The 16,900-nt window shown below is 28.1% G+C and overlaps 1 protein-coding gene across 2 annotated transcripts; it reads right to left on the reverse strand.

The window, feature by feature from the left end:
- Positions 1–1,037: 1,037 nt before the first annotated feature.
- LOC103492424 (uncharacterized) lies at positions 1,038–3,522 on the reverse strand. 2 transcript variants are annotated; one of them, XM_008452795.3, is made up of 6 exons: positions 3,210–3,521; positions 2,947–3,004; positions 2,615–2,845; positions 1,933–2,203; positions 1,727–1,804; positions 1,038–1,364 (listed from the first exon to the last, which is right to left on the reverse strand). In XM_008452795.3, exons 3-6 carry the CDS (start codon positions 2,839–2,841, stop codon positions 1,314–1,316), a joined length of 627 nt encoding a protein of 208 aa, XP_008451017.1. In that variant the 5' UTR covers positions 2,842–2,845; positions 2,947–3,004; positions 3,210–3,521; the 3' UTR covers positions 1,038–1,313. The 2 variants fall into 2 exon arrangements, with proteins under 2 accessions (XP_008451017.1, XP_008451016.1); XM_008452794.3 differs by lacking the exon at positions 2,947–3,004 and having other exon boundaries at positions 3,210–3,522.
- Positions 3,523–16,900: the final 13,378 nt, after the last annotated feature.

The following is a 16,900-nucleotide window of genomic DNA, read 5'->3' on the forward strand; positions in this document are numbered from 1 at the left end:
GCCAACTCAGTATAAGCATGTACCATTGATTTAGGGATTCAAAATTTAAACCTTCAGATGTTAACTCATAAATTTTGTGAATAATAAAATTTGCGATTGAATTATAAAATAACATAGCAAAGAACTTTCAAAGTTTTCATGATACCCATGAACTTTATTGTAAATATTTTTAGTTTAGAGTTCTTTATTGTCTTTTTACATTCTCTTAATTAGGAAACTTTCGTACTCTTTAGAGAATAGAATTGGATTAGATATTCTGATTCTTTCCAATCTAAAAGTTCCAAGTTTTGAAATTAAAAATCTTGATTTTCTTAAAAAATGTTCTAAAAATAACTATAGCATTAATTTTGAATGAAAATGATTAGTGCTTTGTTTAAAAATATACTTGAACTTACAAAAATTCAACAATATTTTTAAATTAAACAATTTGAAAAATACCTCATCCTTAGTATGCAGTTGTTAATCATATCTCGTTTAAAAATATTTTTTAAATTTTGGAAAGTTTCATAAACAACACTCGTAATTTCTATTACTCCAAATTAGGTAATTCACAAGTTTTCTTCTCTTAAAAGGTAAAAGTACTTCTAATGCCCTTTTTAAAGTTTAAAAGTATTTTTGCAAGAATGTACTCACAAATCTTGTTTGTATCAAGAAGGGTATTTTTAAAAAATTATTATTAAAACAAAACACTAACAATTTCCACAAAAAACATATAATAAAGTTTCAATCTTTAAGGGTTATCTTTCAAACTTTGTGTGTGTAGCCAAACTTTGAAGATTTGAATGTTGAAACCTAGTAAACTTAACCAATTAAGATGTAATTTTTCATTGAAAATCACAGGACTAGATTAACCAACAATATAAGAATGAAGTCAAGAGTGGTTAATATTTAAACCTATGAACTATAAACACACCCTTTATCAGAACAAACAAACTATAAAAAAATGGTTGTGGGGTAGGCTATTACATAAAAGTTGGAAGCAACCCATAACTTGGAAAGGAAGAAAGCTAAAATTACAAACATCAAGACCCAAGAAATAAAGAGCAAAAAGTAAAATGATTTCTACCAATTTAAATTCACTCAACCAATTAGCAATCAAATAGCACTAAAGAAAAGAAATTAGGTGACTTATATTACATCATCATCTCAATTCTGAAAAATCCCTCCTCCTCCTCCCCCCCCAACCCAAAAAAAAAAGAAAAGAAAAAGAACCCCAAAAGTCCAACTCTCCTCCTTTTCTCCAAAATATGGCTATCAATAAACAAGAGGTTATTTCTATCCAATATGTCTATTTTTGTCTCTTATTGATCCAGTCATTCTGAGTCACTTTCCATACTTCTCATGGCCTTCAATCCTCTGGGTCTCTGCGTATTCCAATACCATTCTCATGTTATTATTATTTGAAAGAGAATCACAAAAATGGGTAGGGGATAGATTGACAATACTTTGTCAGTTTCCATCTTTTATATAGTGTTTTTTAGTGAATTTTTATCAGTAAGGAGGTGTTTGACTCACAGACTCCATAAGTTGATGTTAAACAACTTCAATAGTTAGAAACGAGAAACTCTATCTTTCTGTCTCCCCCTCTAATGTTTCTTGACTCTAGATTAAACAACTCCTCCTCTAAACACGGACTTCCTAACTTCAATATATTGACTACAGAAGTCAGAATTCGGTTACTCAAACAAACTCTAATAGTTTTCTTGGTGGAGTGATGTTATTTTACCTTTTTTGAAGTCTTCTTTTCCCTCACCTCATACCTTTCTTGGCACAAGTCTGATAGCCATGAACCTGGCATCACCAGCTGCATTCACACACAAGCGAAAGGAGTTAGCTAACTTTTCAAATGAAGGGTTCCTCGGTGTGACCCGTGATTGCTTTCTTTTCCTCCTTGGCTTTATCAAAGCATGAATCATAGCTTAAAACACTTACAACTAAGCTTTTTTGTAACAATTTGGCTCTTTTCTTAGGTCTTTGAGGAAGTTTACACCCTTTCATGGCCATGAAATCTTCTTCCTTTTCCTTGCTAGATAGAGAAATATAGAGCCTTGGCCAGACAAACCCTTTTCGGTCGTTTCCTGTGGGGTGGTCTATTGAGACCTTTTCATCCACACCCATCGAACCTCTTGTCGTATAGTATCGATCTTCCTTTTCTGGTGATGTTATGGTTGTTCTTTGGTTGTCAGTTGGTGAAGCAATGCTCCTTTGACCAAACAGAATATCATGACAAAATTAGCACCAATATAATAGCCTACATTATTCTGTAAATTCCAAGATTACAAGTGAGAAAAAGAATGCTTAAGATACACATAAGGATCTACTAACAACATACAACCAGTATCAAACTATTCTTCTAATCATCATCAACATTCCAAACCAGAATAACAGCATTCAAATAGAAAGATACTTCACAAGTTTCCTAAAAAGGTAGAAAATAATCTTGTTTAAAGCTGTTCAAGACCTAAAATATGATCTTTGAGCATTCCAAGACCTAAAAACTTGATGAATTAAAGAGCAAAGCATAATCAAAAGAAAGTAGAGTTAAAACAAACAAAGAATAGGGGAAAATGAAGTACGATTTCTTTGACATTGAATCAGGAATCTGGTTTCTTACTTGTTAAGGCGATGAGTTTGTTGAGTAGATGAAGCTTTCTCAGCTGTAACAACACGACGATCCCCTTTAGATGAAACTTTCTTCTTTCCCAAACAATCGGGTTTACTAGTAATTCTTTGTGGTTCTTTAACTTTCATATATCTCATCCTCTTCCTGTTCCCCCACTGCAACAGAAAATCTGTTTCACCAGATTTATTACTTTTCTGACCTATTTCTTCCTTTTCCATATCTCTGCAACAAAAAAATCACATTCACCCATTCACTCTTTTGTACAAAGAAACACTCCAAATCCAATAAAACCCCATAAAAAAATACAGCACTACAAAACTAACCTCAAGATCCAACCCCCAAAAATCAGTGAATCATCAACACAATTTCCCTCTAATAACCCTGCATTCAATGGATTAAAACAAACCACATGATTTACCAAAACGAAGATGCAAAAAAATCAATTAAGTGAGAAGTAAACGAAACTCCCTAAACCCAAAACCGGATTAAGAATCAAAGTTTATCTCATTCTTAATTTTTCATTTTTCCCCCAAAATATAAACAAAAAAAAACCCACAAAAGAAAAAGAAGAGGAAAATACAATTACCTCTCAAAAGGCTTCTTCTGCATCGGTATTCATAATCATCATCAACACAAGAGTTGCAATGGAAGAAGAATCCAAAGTAGCAAAAGAGGCGATGAAGCAGCAGAGAGAAAAATGGAAATGGCAAAAAGATTTTCCAAAGAAGAAGAGGAGAAAAGTGGCTAGAATGGAAGAAGAGACATTAAAGTTTAATGGGTCAGAGTTAGATTTTAGCATTCAAAGGAAACAGAGGAAGAAAAATCGGCCGCTCTTCAGTTCAGTTGCACGCACAGAAGCTCTCTTCTCTTTCTTTTCCTCTCTTTCTCTTTCTTTTTTATTTTTCTTAATTAGTTTTAGAATTTGAAATGAAAAAGGAAAAGCGTGGAATTTTTTCAACCATTGGATTGAAATGAAGGGCTAGATGGAGTTCGGGTTGACCCGATTGAAAAATTCAAGTGCACGTGATATCGGGTTGATGAATTCAAACAAAATCTATTGAATGAATTTTGCGTTAACATTTGCACTAATCACTAAAGCTACAATCTGCTGTGCCTCATACATACCTTTTTCTTTTAACCCCTTTTTCTACTTCTGACACGTCATCATCTTAACCCTAATTTTACTTTTTTTATCCGCCACGTCATCCATTTTCCTAATTTTATTGCCATTAGTTACAAAGAAAAATGAGAACCGGTGGGATATTGATTTTTTCCTTTAACTATTGGATTCTTTTTAGATTAAAACGAGAAAAAGTCGGTTACATGAGTTCAACTCAAGTAACATCTATATATTTTTTAGGGTAAAAGTTTTTGGATTCAAATCTACTCACATACAAGTTGTATTTAATAAAAACAGAGGGAACGACATTGTTCCAATCACAATAGATGAACTGAAGAGAATGAGGAATTTTCTTTTTTTTTACTACTTATGAAAGACGGGGAGTACTTAATAATTACCTTATCATATGATTTTATTTAATTGTTTTCTTTTCCCAAAGTGATATAATTCAGCAAACAACAAGTTCGAAATAGAATTTCTGGTTCTTCTTCTTTAAACTAAGCTTACAAATAGTATTTCAACGTTTTATTTTTACAAAATGTTGACTTTGAACTTGATAGTACAAACAATATGTTAGTTGAGCTATGTAAATTTTTTTTTCCATTTTTACTTATAGTCATCTTTGCATTATTAACTATTGTTTTTCAAATTGGTAGAAAAATTAGACCTTTCACGCACAAAAAAAATATATATATACAAAAAAAAATTGAGGAAATAAACATACTTTTCGAATAGTGATAATAATAATAAGACAAGAGTTTTCTGGCACAATTGATATGTGTATTATATTGTGTAGATGAGAATTTAAACCTTTGAATATCTAATCAGTGTTATAACATCTATTATTGTTGTGAAAATTAGGTCACAAGTTTACACCAACCTCGTAATCCATACAATGTCTTGGGATTGAGTTGACATTTTTTAGTTGAGAGATTGGATTTCATGATCGAGCTAACTTATCCTTGTCGAGGTGTAAAGTCACGCGATCAAGAAGACTTGTCCTAGATGAAGGTAACCTAATAGTACTAGCAAGCTAAGTTAGAACTAGTAGTATCATATATAACCAACATGCCACTATCAAGATACTACTACATAAGTAGAGGAGTTTAAAATTTGTACAACAAAAAATTACGTGAAATGAACTTAAAAAGTTTTAAATTTGAATATTATATATATATTCAAAATTTATAAAGATTATATATTTTATATAAAAAATAATTGCTTTTTACATGTAGACTTTTAAAATTTATATATCGTTGGTTTTCACTGTATACGATTTGTTATATTATGGAATAGAACGTGATTTTCTCTTTGTCAACCGCATGGATAATAAGTTAGTCATGATTTGACTTTCCATAACCGTAGACATAGGTTTTCAACCATTCAAGATGTATAGCTTCATATCACTTCTCATTGATGATAGTTTCTAGAGTACAACCTACTAGATTACTACTTTAGCTATTGCCGATAGTACTTTTAGGTAAATCAACTATATGAAATGAATTAAAATAATGTTGGCCAAATTTAATTTAAAATAAAAAACAACCTAGTTACATTGTTTGTAAAATCATGTGATGTAGTATAAAAGTCAAAGTGGGTTTATTGTTTCAATTATTTTAATTTCAATGTTCATATTTAATTTACAATTTTCCTATTAAATAATTATTCTAAATCTTATAGGATTTAAATTACGTCTACATTTTTTTAACTTACCTAACAAAATACATATATAATATAAAAATATTTAAGATATATCATCAATAGACGTTAATAGAAATGTTAGAATTTGAATTTATGTTATCTTTTATAAATATATTCAATGATTTTCTTATTTATGATAATTTCTTTTTAAAAATTTTGTAAACTACTTTTATAGAAAAATTAAAAAATTTGGCATCTATTTGTGATTGTTGTTAAATATATGAATAAGTTTGTAGTACTAGTTGAAGTACTATTTTGGTTGTGTACTTTTAAGTTTTTTTCAATTTGGTATATGTACTTTTAATCGCCAATTTTAGCCATATTTTCAATTAATATTAAATTATTAGTCTCTACCGTTAATTTTTTTTTAAGATAACAACAAAAAGACCCAACCAACTATATGAAAACATCAAACCATAAAACTTTTTTTAAAAAAAACTATGTAAGATAATAAGAAACACAAGTCTTGTTTGTCAGTTTATTGTTTGTGTTCACACGAGATTTCAGAAGAAATTTAATTCGTGGAATCGAACTTTGTATTGATTTGTGGATACAATCTCTAATATTTACTCATTTGATTCTTTCTCTCGAATACAAAAAGTAAAATTTAGAACTCTGTGGTCTTCGATCTTCAAGGAAGTTGTAACTACAAGTCAATTCGAGCTTCAATCCTCAGGAATTCAAGGAAAGTTTGATCTTCCAAGTCTTCGATCTTTCAGAAGGATGATTTCGAGGTTGATGATAACTTGCACGTCTTGAGAGTCTTCAGAAGTTTTTGTTTTCAATTCTTCAGAGCTTCGGTTCTTCTTTTCAATCAAAAGGTCCCCCAAATGAATGGTAGATGCCTTTATTTATAGAGAAATTTTATGGGCTTCAAGTGGGCTTGGGCCTGTTCGCTTGTTGGGCTTGGGTTTGGGCTTATCTGTCTGTTGGACTTAGGCTTGGCCCATTTGCTTATTGGGCTTGGGCTTGAGCCCACCTGGCACTCTGGGCTTGGGCCCATTTGCTTGTTGGGTTCGTGTCCGGGCCCACTTGTTTGACGGGCTTGGTCCATTATTTCTTACTCTAATTTATATTTAGGGCTTAATTAGATCGGGCACAAGAAAACTTAATTATCCAAACCCAATCAAATTATGATTATCACAATGTTTATTATGATGACGTGGCGGAATTTAATTGGCCAAATTTTATTGCTCAACAGTTTGCTAGCTTATTATTAATTCGATAACTCTTAAAACATATTAATAACTAAACATATTTCAATATAATTAAAGTCGAAATTTATAAAAAGTATATATCTAAATTAAAATTAGACAATTAAAAATATTTTAACTTTTTTTTTATTCTATTAAAATTCTTCCACACTTAATTTTTATTTTTCAAATCAAAGGCTTATTTGTGGTAGAATATAAACTTGAATTTTGTATTGATATTGATATTTATTTTTACTTTAAAATAAAGATGGATAGACCATGTTTTAGGTAAACTTTCTTCTTTTTTCTTTGTTCCATATTTTACTTTAGATGGATTAATTGATAAAAGATCATTTTCTTTATCAATTGGAGTCTAATTTCTCCAATAAAATATGGATAACTTTTTTGTTTGCAATAAATAAATTTATTTAAAAGAAGAATTAAATAGGAAAGGTAGGTTGGAAATTGTAGTTAAAGCTTCTTGGAGCCAATAGTAATATAATTAGTGGGGAACATTTTAATTGTTCCAAGTGACATTGGGTTATATGTTTATTAAAAATAATGATCCTATTCATTAAAATAATTATATATATGTATGTATGTATGTATAATAGGGCTTCTAGTGAATTTTACTAAGCAAAGGGGGTTGAAAGTGATGATGATTATATAAAAGGGCAAACTTGATAACATTTTATTATTATTATTATTATTATTAAAAAGTATATACATATATGTATTGACATCTACTTCGTTTCTAAATGTCGGAGGTTTGGTACTTCGTACTACATCTATGGTACCGAAGAAAACTGTAAATATTTGATAATTATTTCTTTTTCCGATTTTAGGTTTGATTACTTATTTTTGTTTGAATTTTTTTTCAACTATAGCAAAATTAACCAAAATATTTACAAAATATAGTAAAATTTCAGAGTTTATCAAACTCTCTTGGTGTCTATCTATGTCATTAATAGACATCGGTAGAAGTCTATTGGATGGAACTTCTGATTATAATAGTCTGTATGTTTGAAGCATAGATCATAAATAACCTTTTGGTCCTTAGATTTTGAATTTAGTTTCTATTTATTTTTTTATTTCTCAAAAATCAATACTTTTATCGTGAGATTTCAATAATGCTTAATTTTAGTTAACTAAATTAATTATATACCAATTTATGTCGATGATGTAAATATATTATTTTTTGTAGGGCAAAAGGTTCTTTTTATAAAAAGAAAAATAATAAAATAAACTTTTCTTTAATATTTTTCACCTTTCTCCACTCTTTCCTTCCCTTTCTCTTCCTCTTCCTCTGCTCTACTCTACTCTTTTTATCTCCTCCATCTCCTTGTATTCTTTTGTTACCATTTTTTTTAAATCTCATAGTAAAATTTGAAAATTCAAAAATTAGTTTCTCAAACGGAGACATTTTAAAAAAACATCAAAATATTGAAAATATTTACAAAATATAATAAATTTCATCGAACACTTTCTAGTCTATTTAAGTGTTTTTGCTATATTTGTTAATAATTTTTTTCTTTATCTATAACAATTTTCCTTTTTTCAAAAACTTGTTTTTGTTTCTTAAGTTTAGAAAAAAAGATTCAACTATATTGTAATTAAGAAAGAGGTTAAGAAAATTAGTTTAATTTTAAGAAACTAAAGAATAAAATTGTCATGGAACAAATAACTTTTAGTTGTTTTGATTGTTCAACGATACAAATTAATAACCCCAAATCATTATTGAGGTAGTTTTTTATGACCAAAGACAAGGACTATACCATGCCCAATATTTATCTTTAATCATTCTCAATTACCAAAGTATGATGGGAAACAAAAATGTTTTTCAAAATTGTTGTCGAACTTCCTATAAATATATTAAGGCCAAAAGTATATAGCCTACAACAAAATTTAATATAGAACCTAAATAATAATAATAATAAAAAAGAATTATTTTTTAAAATTATTATAATAACTAACAAACAAATGAAAATAAATATATGAAAATTTTATTTTTTTAAAATTAGTATACCTTCATATCAAAAAAAATTTATCGTCTTTCTCTGTGGACCTACAAGGTTAATCATTAATTTCTTTCATAAACTTAAGTCTTCATCGTTAAAAGATCAAAGTAAGTATCTTTTTGCTGTTAATTTGATATTTTGTGTCACACATACGCAAGCACTTGCTCAATGATGATAACATATAAAAACTCTATTGGACAGAATTTACGATAATTCAAATAGGGTTTCGGCTGCTATAATCTAGACAATATTGTAGTTTCATTGACTGTTTAAAAAGTTTTCAAAGATAAAATCTTTTAAAATAAATAAGGATATTAAAGATTGTTTGGTAGGTAAACTCATATACAATTATATGTCGTTAGATTTACTGCGTTTAGGAAATATGTGTTTTGGTTAGTAGTTTGGGATATTGTTTTGTAAATATTTTTGGTATCTATAATCAAATCCATGCAAATTCTAAAAAGAATTTCAGTGTATTCAAATATTGTGAATCCAAAATTTTTATATGCATAATAAAATTAAAAAAAAAAAAGATAAAAGTAATAAATGTTGAACAAGAAATTTTAGCCAATTAAATATCACCGTACATTGTGCGATTATATTTTGATTGGATTTGGGTAGTCAAGTTTTTTCATATCCAACTCATTTCAAGCGTCTAATAAAAAATTGGGCCAAAGAAATAATGGACCCGAGCCCGAGCCTACCAATCAAATGGACCCAAGTCTAACTGGTAAATGGACTCAAGCCCAAACTCAATAAGCAAATGGGCTCAAACCCACCTAAAGCCCATGGAAATTCTCTATAGAGAGTTTTTCCATTCATTTGAAAGACCTTTAGTAGAAGGAAGAATTGAAGTTCTGAAGAATTTAAGACGTGCAAGTTCTTATCAACCTCGAGATCATCATCTTTTGAAAGGTTGAAGACTTGGTGAATGAGCTAATCTACCTTTTTTTTTCTTTTCAAAGATATAATAAAGCGGCAAAATATTTATACTGTATATAACAATTTCGAAAACGGAAAAAGCTCATAGGCCCATCGTGAAAAATACCAAAAAAGTTTCGTCAACCACGTCACTAACAACACGCGCGTAATATATTTGGTACACGATCGTTTAAATTTGGTAGTTTAGATTTCGCTATAATTTATTTTTTTCAATTCTAGCGTTTAATTTTGTTACACAATCATTTAATTTGGTTATACGATCGTTTAGATTTAGACCACGATTTTTTTTTTCAAAATTTGGTTACACGATTGTTTAAACGACGTAAAAAAAAGAAGAAAAGAAGAAAGACACGGAAAGAAATCGCAATGAAAAAAAAAAATCGCAGCAACAAAGAGAAGAAAGACGAGAGGGCAAATCTGAAATATTTAAAAAATGGCTAACTTCATGAGTTTTTGTGCCGTAAATAGTTTGGTGTTTTGTTACTTTTATGAAATTTATTATTTTTTTTCTTTTTTAAAAATTTATCAAATTAATATGTCGCAAATGTCCTAAAATTTAATAATATTTCACCATCATATTTTAGCAACATTTTGGGACATTTTTATCCTTTTACATTCCCCATCTTCCTTTAGTTTCATAGCATTTTTTCTAAAAAGAAAATAAGTCATTTGGGATTTGTTATGAATTATATAATGATTTTATTTTTCTTAAATACAATTAATTGCATTATTGCTCATCATCAATTAATGTTTAAAATATTATTATTCTTTCCTTATTAATACAATTTTTGAATTCTCACTTTCTTTTGTCATTTACTAATTTTCTTTTATATTCATGTAAGGTAGAATCCTTAAAATAATGGTTTCTTTTAATCCTAGTAAAAAAAAAATATATTTTCTTCAACCTTCCATTGAGATCTTTAAGTGTATATCAAATATACGAGTAATATATTTATAAAAAAAAATGTAAATATATATCACATATATCGTTGTTTATTTTTTAGTTTATTTACAAATATAATAAAAAAAATGATAGACTCCCATAATAATATTTGATATATATAATATATCGTACAAATTTCTTTGTTCATACACTTATGAAATATACCTTAGTTTATCTTTTAGACAATTCAAGTACATAGTATTGTTATATATCAAATATATTTTTGAAATTTCTTGTCCATTCTTGCTTTTATATATGAGAGTGACAATTTTCAGATCTCTAATGAAATTTTTCTTCGTTTTATAGGTCGTGAAAGAAAGAATGTTTTTTCATTGTTATTAGTATTATAAATGGTAATGAGGGCTCAAAAGGGAAATTATAATACATTTTTGTGTAAGATATAGAAAATGGAAATGTTAAAGATAATTGTGTAATTAAACCTATTTAATTAAAAAGTTTTTCTTTTTTGGGTGAATAGCTTTTGGGTTGAATATTGTGAGATGAGCCCAATACTGTAATTGGCCCAGCCCAATCACTACAATATTCATTGCTTAATGGGCTCAAATTCAACTCAATAAGCCCAATCTCAAATTATTCCTTGGGAAACCCAACAAATTGAAATTTCAAAATTAAGATTCAATTTGAGAGAGAGAGAGAGAGAAATTTGAAATTTGTTCTAAGAAAAAACTTTGATAATTCCTTTTTTTTTTTTTTTGTTTATTAATTAAAAGTAAAACTTTGATGACTTTCTCTCTCTCTCTCTCTCTGAAAACTTTTTCTCTTTCTTTTTATGATCAATTTGAAAATTCAAATTAAAGATTCAAATTTACACTAAAATATGGTTATAAACTTAACAACTTATTTAAAACAATCATTTCACCAAATGTAAAGGATGTAGACATATGCACCAACTCAATATTTTTGTTAAAATATCAATTTCAATTGCCTAACCAATTAATATCTCATTTTTTAACTCCAAATTATTTTATAACATCTTTTATCTACATTTCAATTAATCGAACGGTTTGTCAATATATTCAATCTCAAGATAGTTCTCGATGTTAACTCGTTTTCTCAAACCGTTTGTTTCTTTAATAACACAAGCCAAAAAGTTTTAACAAATATAATTTTACATACAAAGACAAATAATAAAAACTTTGAAAATAATTTTGAAAAGGGAAAATATTTTAGGTTATATATTTATCACTTATTCATATATAATTTTTACTTTAAGAAAATATTCTTAGATCTTTCTTTCTTTCTTTAAGGAAAAGTTTTTTTCTTTTTCTCAAAACATTACATTGAAACAATAAAATAAAAAAAAAAAAAAAAAGGAGATTCGAGTTACTAACAATTATGGTATTCAAATTCCGTCGATATGGCAGTAATTTTACACTTTTATAGGTAATATTTCCATCGCATTGTAAAAAATGATGAAACACGAAAAACAAATCAAAACAAAAAGTCATAAATATATAAATATAACTTATGGGTATCATATCGAAATAGTTCGGTGTTCAAAATCTCAGTTGTTTGATTTAAGTCACATACTTTTACTATCAATTCTCTTTTTTTTAAAAAAAAAGTAAACAAAAAAAACGTCGTTAACATAAACATAACATCTTAAACCTTTTTGAAAACAATCGTCTTTTCAACAAATGCCACTTAATGTAAATATAGCACGTGATATCATATCAAAATAAAGCCGCAACCACAATCGAGAGAAAAAACGAAAGCAAGCAACAAAATGTCATTGATCGTAAAAATAAGATATGATTTTAACTTTCTATTCTCATTTTTTGAAACAAAGAAAATAAAATAACCCCTCTTTATAATTAACATTAATTTCACCAATAGCATATATATATATATAAAAACAAGTAAGTAAGTAATAATGATTAAAGAAAAGGTTAATGATGATTTAATATTGTAAAAACCCTAAAGAAAGCAAAACCCAACATCTGTTCTCAACCCCTCTTTTGGATTTCAAGTGGTGGGGCTGAAGACAGCTGTTTGGCAATACAAACCACCAAATCAAACCAACCTGTAAAAAACCTTAAATAATAAAAGAAATTCCCATTTCTTTTGCTATAAATACCAACACACTCTTCATCATTTCCCTTACCATTTTCAAAAAAAAGAAAAGAAAAGAAAAACAAAGAGAAACCCATTTGAAAAAAAGAAAAAAAAAAGTCCTCAACTTTCAAGGATTTTTTCATCAAAATGGAAGCAGCAAACAAGTTTCTAATGATAACAATGATGGTGGTTGTTGTAATGGTCATTTCATCATCATCCGCCATTGTTGCAGCTCAAGAAGCTCCAGCTCCAAGCCCAGCTTCTGATGCCTCTCTTTCTATTCCAACGTTAATGGCTTCTTTTGTTCCTCTTCTTTTTGGATTGTTTTTCATCTAATAATTTTCTTCCCCTTTCCTCTTTTTTCTTTTCTTTCAATTTACCTATGAATATATATATATATATATAAATGTGTGTGTGTGTGTGTGTGTTTTTCTTTATTTAGGGGATGATGATTGAATTTGTTTGGGTGTGAGATTTGGGATTATTATTGATTTTATGTATATCTTTCCATATTAATTTAATGTTATGTTGTTATTCTATATTATTGTTCTCATTAATTTCTTCTTTTTCTTTTGGTAATTTTTTTTATATAGCAATTAAAATCACTTTTAATAATTAACTAACTAAATAAGAAATTTAAAAAAAGAGTAAACAAATGATAATTAATTACCTACTTAATTATAAACAAAACTACAATCCTAACTCGAACAATGTACATAGTATCGAACTAGTTTCGTCGTATATTTCTCGTTAAACGGATTTAGATAGTTTGATAGAAAAATCGACTTTGAACCGGAACAAAAAGAGGAGAGTAAAAGGTGTAGAAAATAAAATGAAAAGAGTATAATTAAAAATAAAAATAATTATAGGAACTTAAAAGAAAGAAAGAAAGAATATGAAAAGAAAGAAAGATTGAGACAAAATGAAGAGTGATCACATGGGGAGGTCAGTGAGTGTGAGCTGTGGCCTTTACAGACAGAGACTCCATTATTGTAATCTTTCAAAAGTCCAAAACTAATTTTAGGTGTTAAAATGTAAAAATGTATATATATATATATATATTGAGACCAAACCAAATCAACATGTGTATATAGTTTTTGTTTTTTAAATTTAGGGTTTATCATACTCTGTTTGGAAATAGAATTGTAGTTTTAGAAGAATGAGGTGTGAGAAAAGTAAGATAATATTCGTTAAATATCAGCTCGAATTTGAAATTTTAGATTATGGTGTTTGGTAAATAAGAAAAACAATAGACTTCTAATCTATTTAAAGAAATGGTAATTCAAAAAATTTAAATCATTATTTATCTTTAGAGAGTAATTTTTAAATATTTAAAAAATAGCTCTACTTTTTTAAAAAAAAAAATCAATATGATATATTTAACTCACGAAAAATAGAAAATAGTTTTGATTTTGTGAAAAAAAAAAGGAGACGTTTGGTAAGGAATTGAAATTATTTACAAAATATAACAAAATCTATCTAACTCGCTGTAGTTTATTAGTTTTTTTTTCTTTTTGTATTTTATGAATAGTTTTATTTTCTTTACCATCTATAAGAATTTCTCTTAAAATAAAAATATCTTATGCATAACGTATAAAATTGAAAACTAAATATTAATTAAAATTTTTACGTGATTGATTTTAAATGGTTAAGATTTTCTTTCAAATGATCTTTTTACGTGTTAACGTTAATTTTATTAACTTTACAAGTGATTAATAGGTTCTTAGGAAATATCATTTTTTTTTGGAATAAGTCTCTAAAATTTAAATTTTGTCTAATATAGACTTATTTTATAATTTTCAAAATTCTTACACCAAAATAAACAAATATTCTAAATTTTAATAGTATTGTTTGTTAGTGTTTGGAGTTTATTTACTCCAAACTTAGAAAATAAATAGTTTTTCTTAATTTATTTCTAATAATATTAACAAATATTGAAACACATAAGAAATCAAAGAAAAAAAAGTAAACTAATTGTAAGATCCCAAAAAGAGTTCTCGTTGATAGCTACACTTTCAAATTTTTACCAATTAGTTCAAATATATTCCATTTCTAAAGTTTTATTTCGGACTCGATATCCATCTTGGTTAGGGGTTATCAACCGATAATCGGTTTTTCGACCAAACCGTTTCGAACCACCCACTAATTGGCACAGAAGTTGCAAAACCGACATCGACCGCTGTTTCCAACAAAATCGGTCGATCCGACCATATCTACTTCCCTAATCACCTACAATTCGGTTTTTGAATTTCTATAACCAAAAACCGACCGCCTATAGTACATTCCGGACCAACCGACTTCGATTCGTTCAGTTTCAATCGTTCGTTTCAGATTTTCGGCCCACCATACTCATAACCTTAATATTGGCTTAAATAACACCAAAACATGCTAATATATATAATGAAATAATACCAATACCATAATTAACTAATCTAGTAGTAAAACTCTCTTCTAATCCTCCTTAAATTTAAGTTCAAGCTCCAATCCACTCCACTCCAAGATATCAAGATTAAAATAAGAGTAATATCTAATATCTAAGATCAAACAAAACTTTTTTCCCCCCCAATTCTAGCCATTACCTTGAAAATAAATTGTAACTACAAAGAAGAATGGCCACATTTTCCTATAGATATTTGTTGTGATATATAGGAAAAATTCACTATCAATTAACACATATGGAGACCAAAATGATGTTGCCATTTGGCATATTGTTTTCTCAAACAAAATGTCAATTTCTCTTTCATTAATGAAATTTGGAAGTCTAGAGAGAGAGAGAGAGGACAGCATAGAGAGAAAAGGCATCACATGTTGATGTTTACTTATGCACATGGGGCTGTGACATCTTATTATTTGGCCATATTTCTTATCATATCTAAACAAAACTGCAATTTTATTCAAATCAAAATTTTAATATTTTCTTAATTTTTGTAATTATGTCTAAATACTAAATATTTAAATGTTTTGAAGAATTAAATCAATGTAAAAGCAATATATATAGAAAAATTGCTACGAACTGTCTTTTGTATTATAAAGGGGCAAAAGATAATCTTGATACAACGTAGGAAGATAAAACCCTATAAAGTTTGATATTTACGTTCTTCTCGAATAATCCCCATTCTATCCTACAATGGTTGTAAGTTCTCAATGATCAATTCTTGCTTTTCCATGATGAATGGGAATCGTTAAATCAATAGCAATAAGTCCTAATTGAAGAGACTTATATACAAAATGACTTTGACAAATTGCCATGAGAGAAGAATTCAAATAACTTAATCCATCAACCATCGATAAGTTTAGCTAGAGTATTTATAGCACGACATAAATGTGTCTGACTTATTAGAACCTTAGCTACTATTTTACTACTAAAGGCTTAGATAGCCGATGTTTAGATATAACATTATTTTTTATAGAATTCAAATTTTGTTATAGAACGCAATACTAATTGAATTGAAAATAAATTAAAATTTAAAGAATTGTTTTCAAATATATCAAAATGAACCAAAATATTTACAAATATAGCTAGATGATAAACACGGATAAACTACTATCATCGATCGGTGATATATACTAAAGTTTTGATGTTTTACACCCAAAATTCTAAATTACTTTATGTTTTCAAGAGAAATATTGCATTCTCTGATCTCTAAAGAGACTTCAATAATGGACAAATATCACACAATTGAAACTATAGCTACCAACATGAGCTTAGTTCGACTGGTGTCTTATGTCCCCGAAGATCAGAAGCCCCAAATTCAAAGCATCCCACCCTCAAGTTGTATTAAAAAGGAAAAAAAGAACCCTAACTGGGGCACTAATTATCATCAACAGAAAGAACATCTAAATTAATTAAAAGATTACCTATTAATTCATTACTATTTTTTAAAATAATGCAAAAGGCATTAAAGAAAAAAAAAACAAGAACAAAAGTAAAACCAAGTGCAAGTGAGTCCAAAAGAAAAAGGCCTAACAATAATTGAAAACAAAACTTAAAGAAAAGCATCAATAAATCTTTTCACCTAATTAATTTGAACTTTAACCCAAAGGGACTCTTCACTTTTAAGCTATATGCTAAAACCCTTACCATCTCAAAAAATTTATATGCTAATTCCTAACCACCAAAGCTAAAGTATGGTTTAAATATTAAAGAATTTTTTTAGATTATTGCATTGAGGTCTAACCTACCTTGCATGTGATCATATGCAAAGAAACTACCATTAATATTTTAATAGAACCATATGTTAGGATAGGATTGTATAAAAACATCTTTCTCCAAATAGTTTTTAA

The sequence above is a fragment of the Cucumis melo genome, chromosome 2, assembly GCF_025177605.1.
Source record: "Cucumis melo cultivar AY chromosome 2, USDA_Cmelo_AY_1.0, whole genome shotgun sequence".
NCBI lineage: Eukaryota > Viridiplantae > Streptophyta > Magnoliopsida > Cucurbitales > Cucurbitaceae > Cucumis > Cucumis melo.

Coding starts and splice junctions, on each gene's coding strand:
- LOC103492424 (XM_008452794.3), bottom strand. CDS start 3,232: ATGCAGAAGAAGCCTTTTGAGAG. Junction 2,846..3,209: donor CAGAAGAAGCCTTTTGAGAG/GTAATTGTATTT, acceptor TTTTTGTTGCAG/AGATATGGAAAAGGAAGAAA. Junction 1,365..1,726: donor AAAAGAAGACTTCAAAAAAG/GTAAAATAACAT, acceptor TGGAATACGCAG/AGACCCAGAGGATTGAAGGC.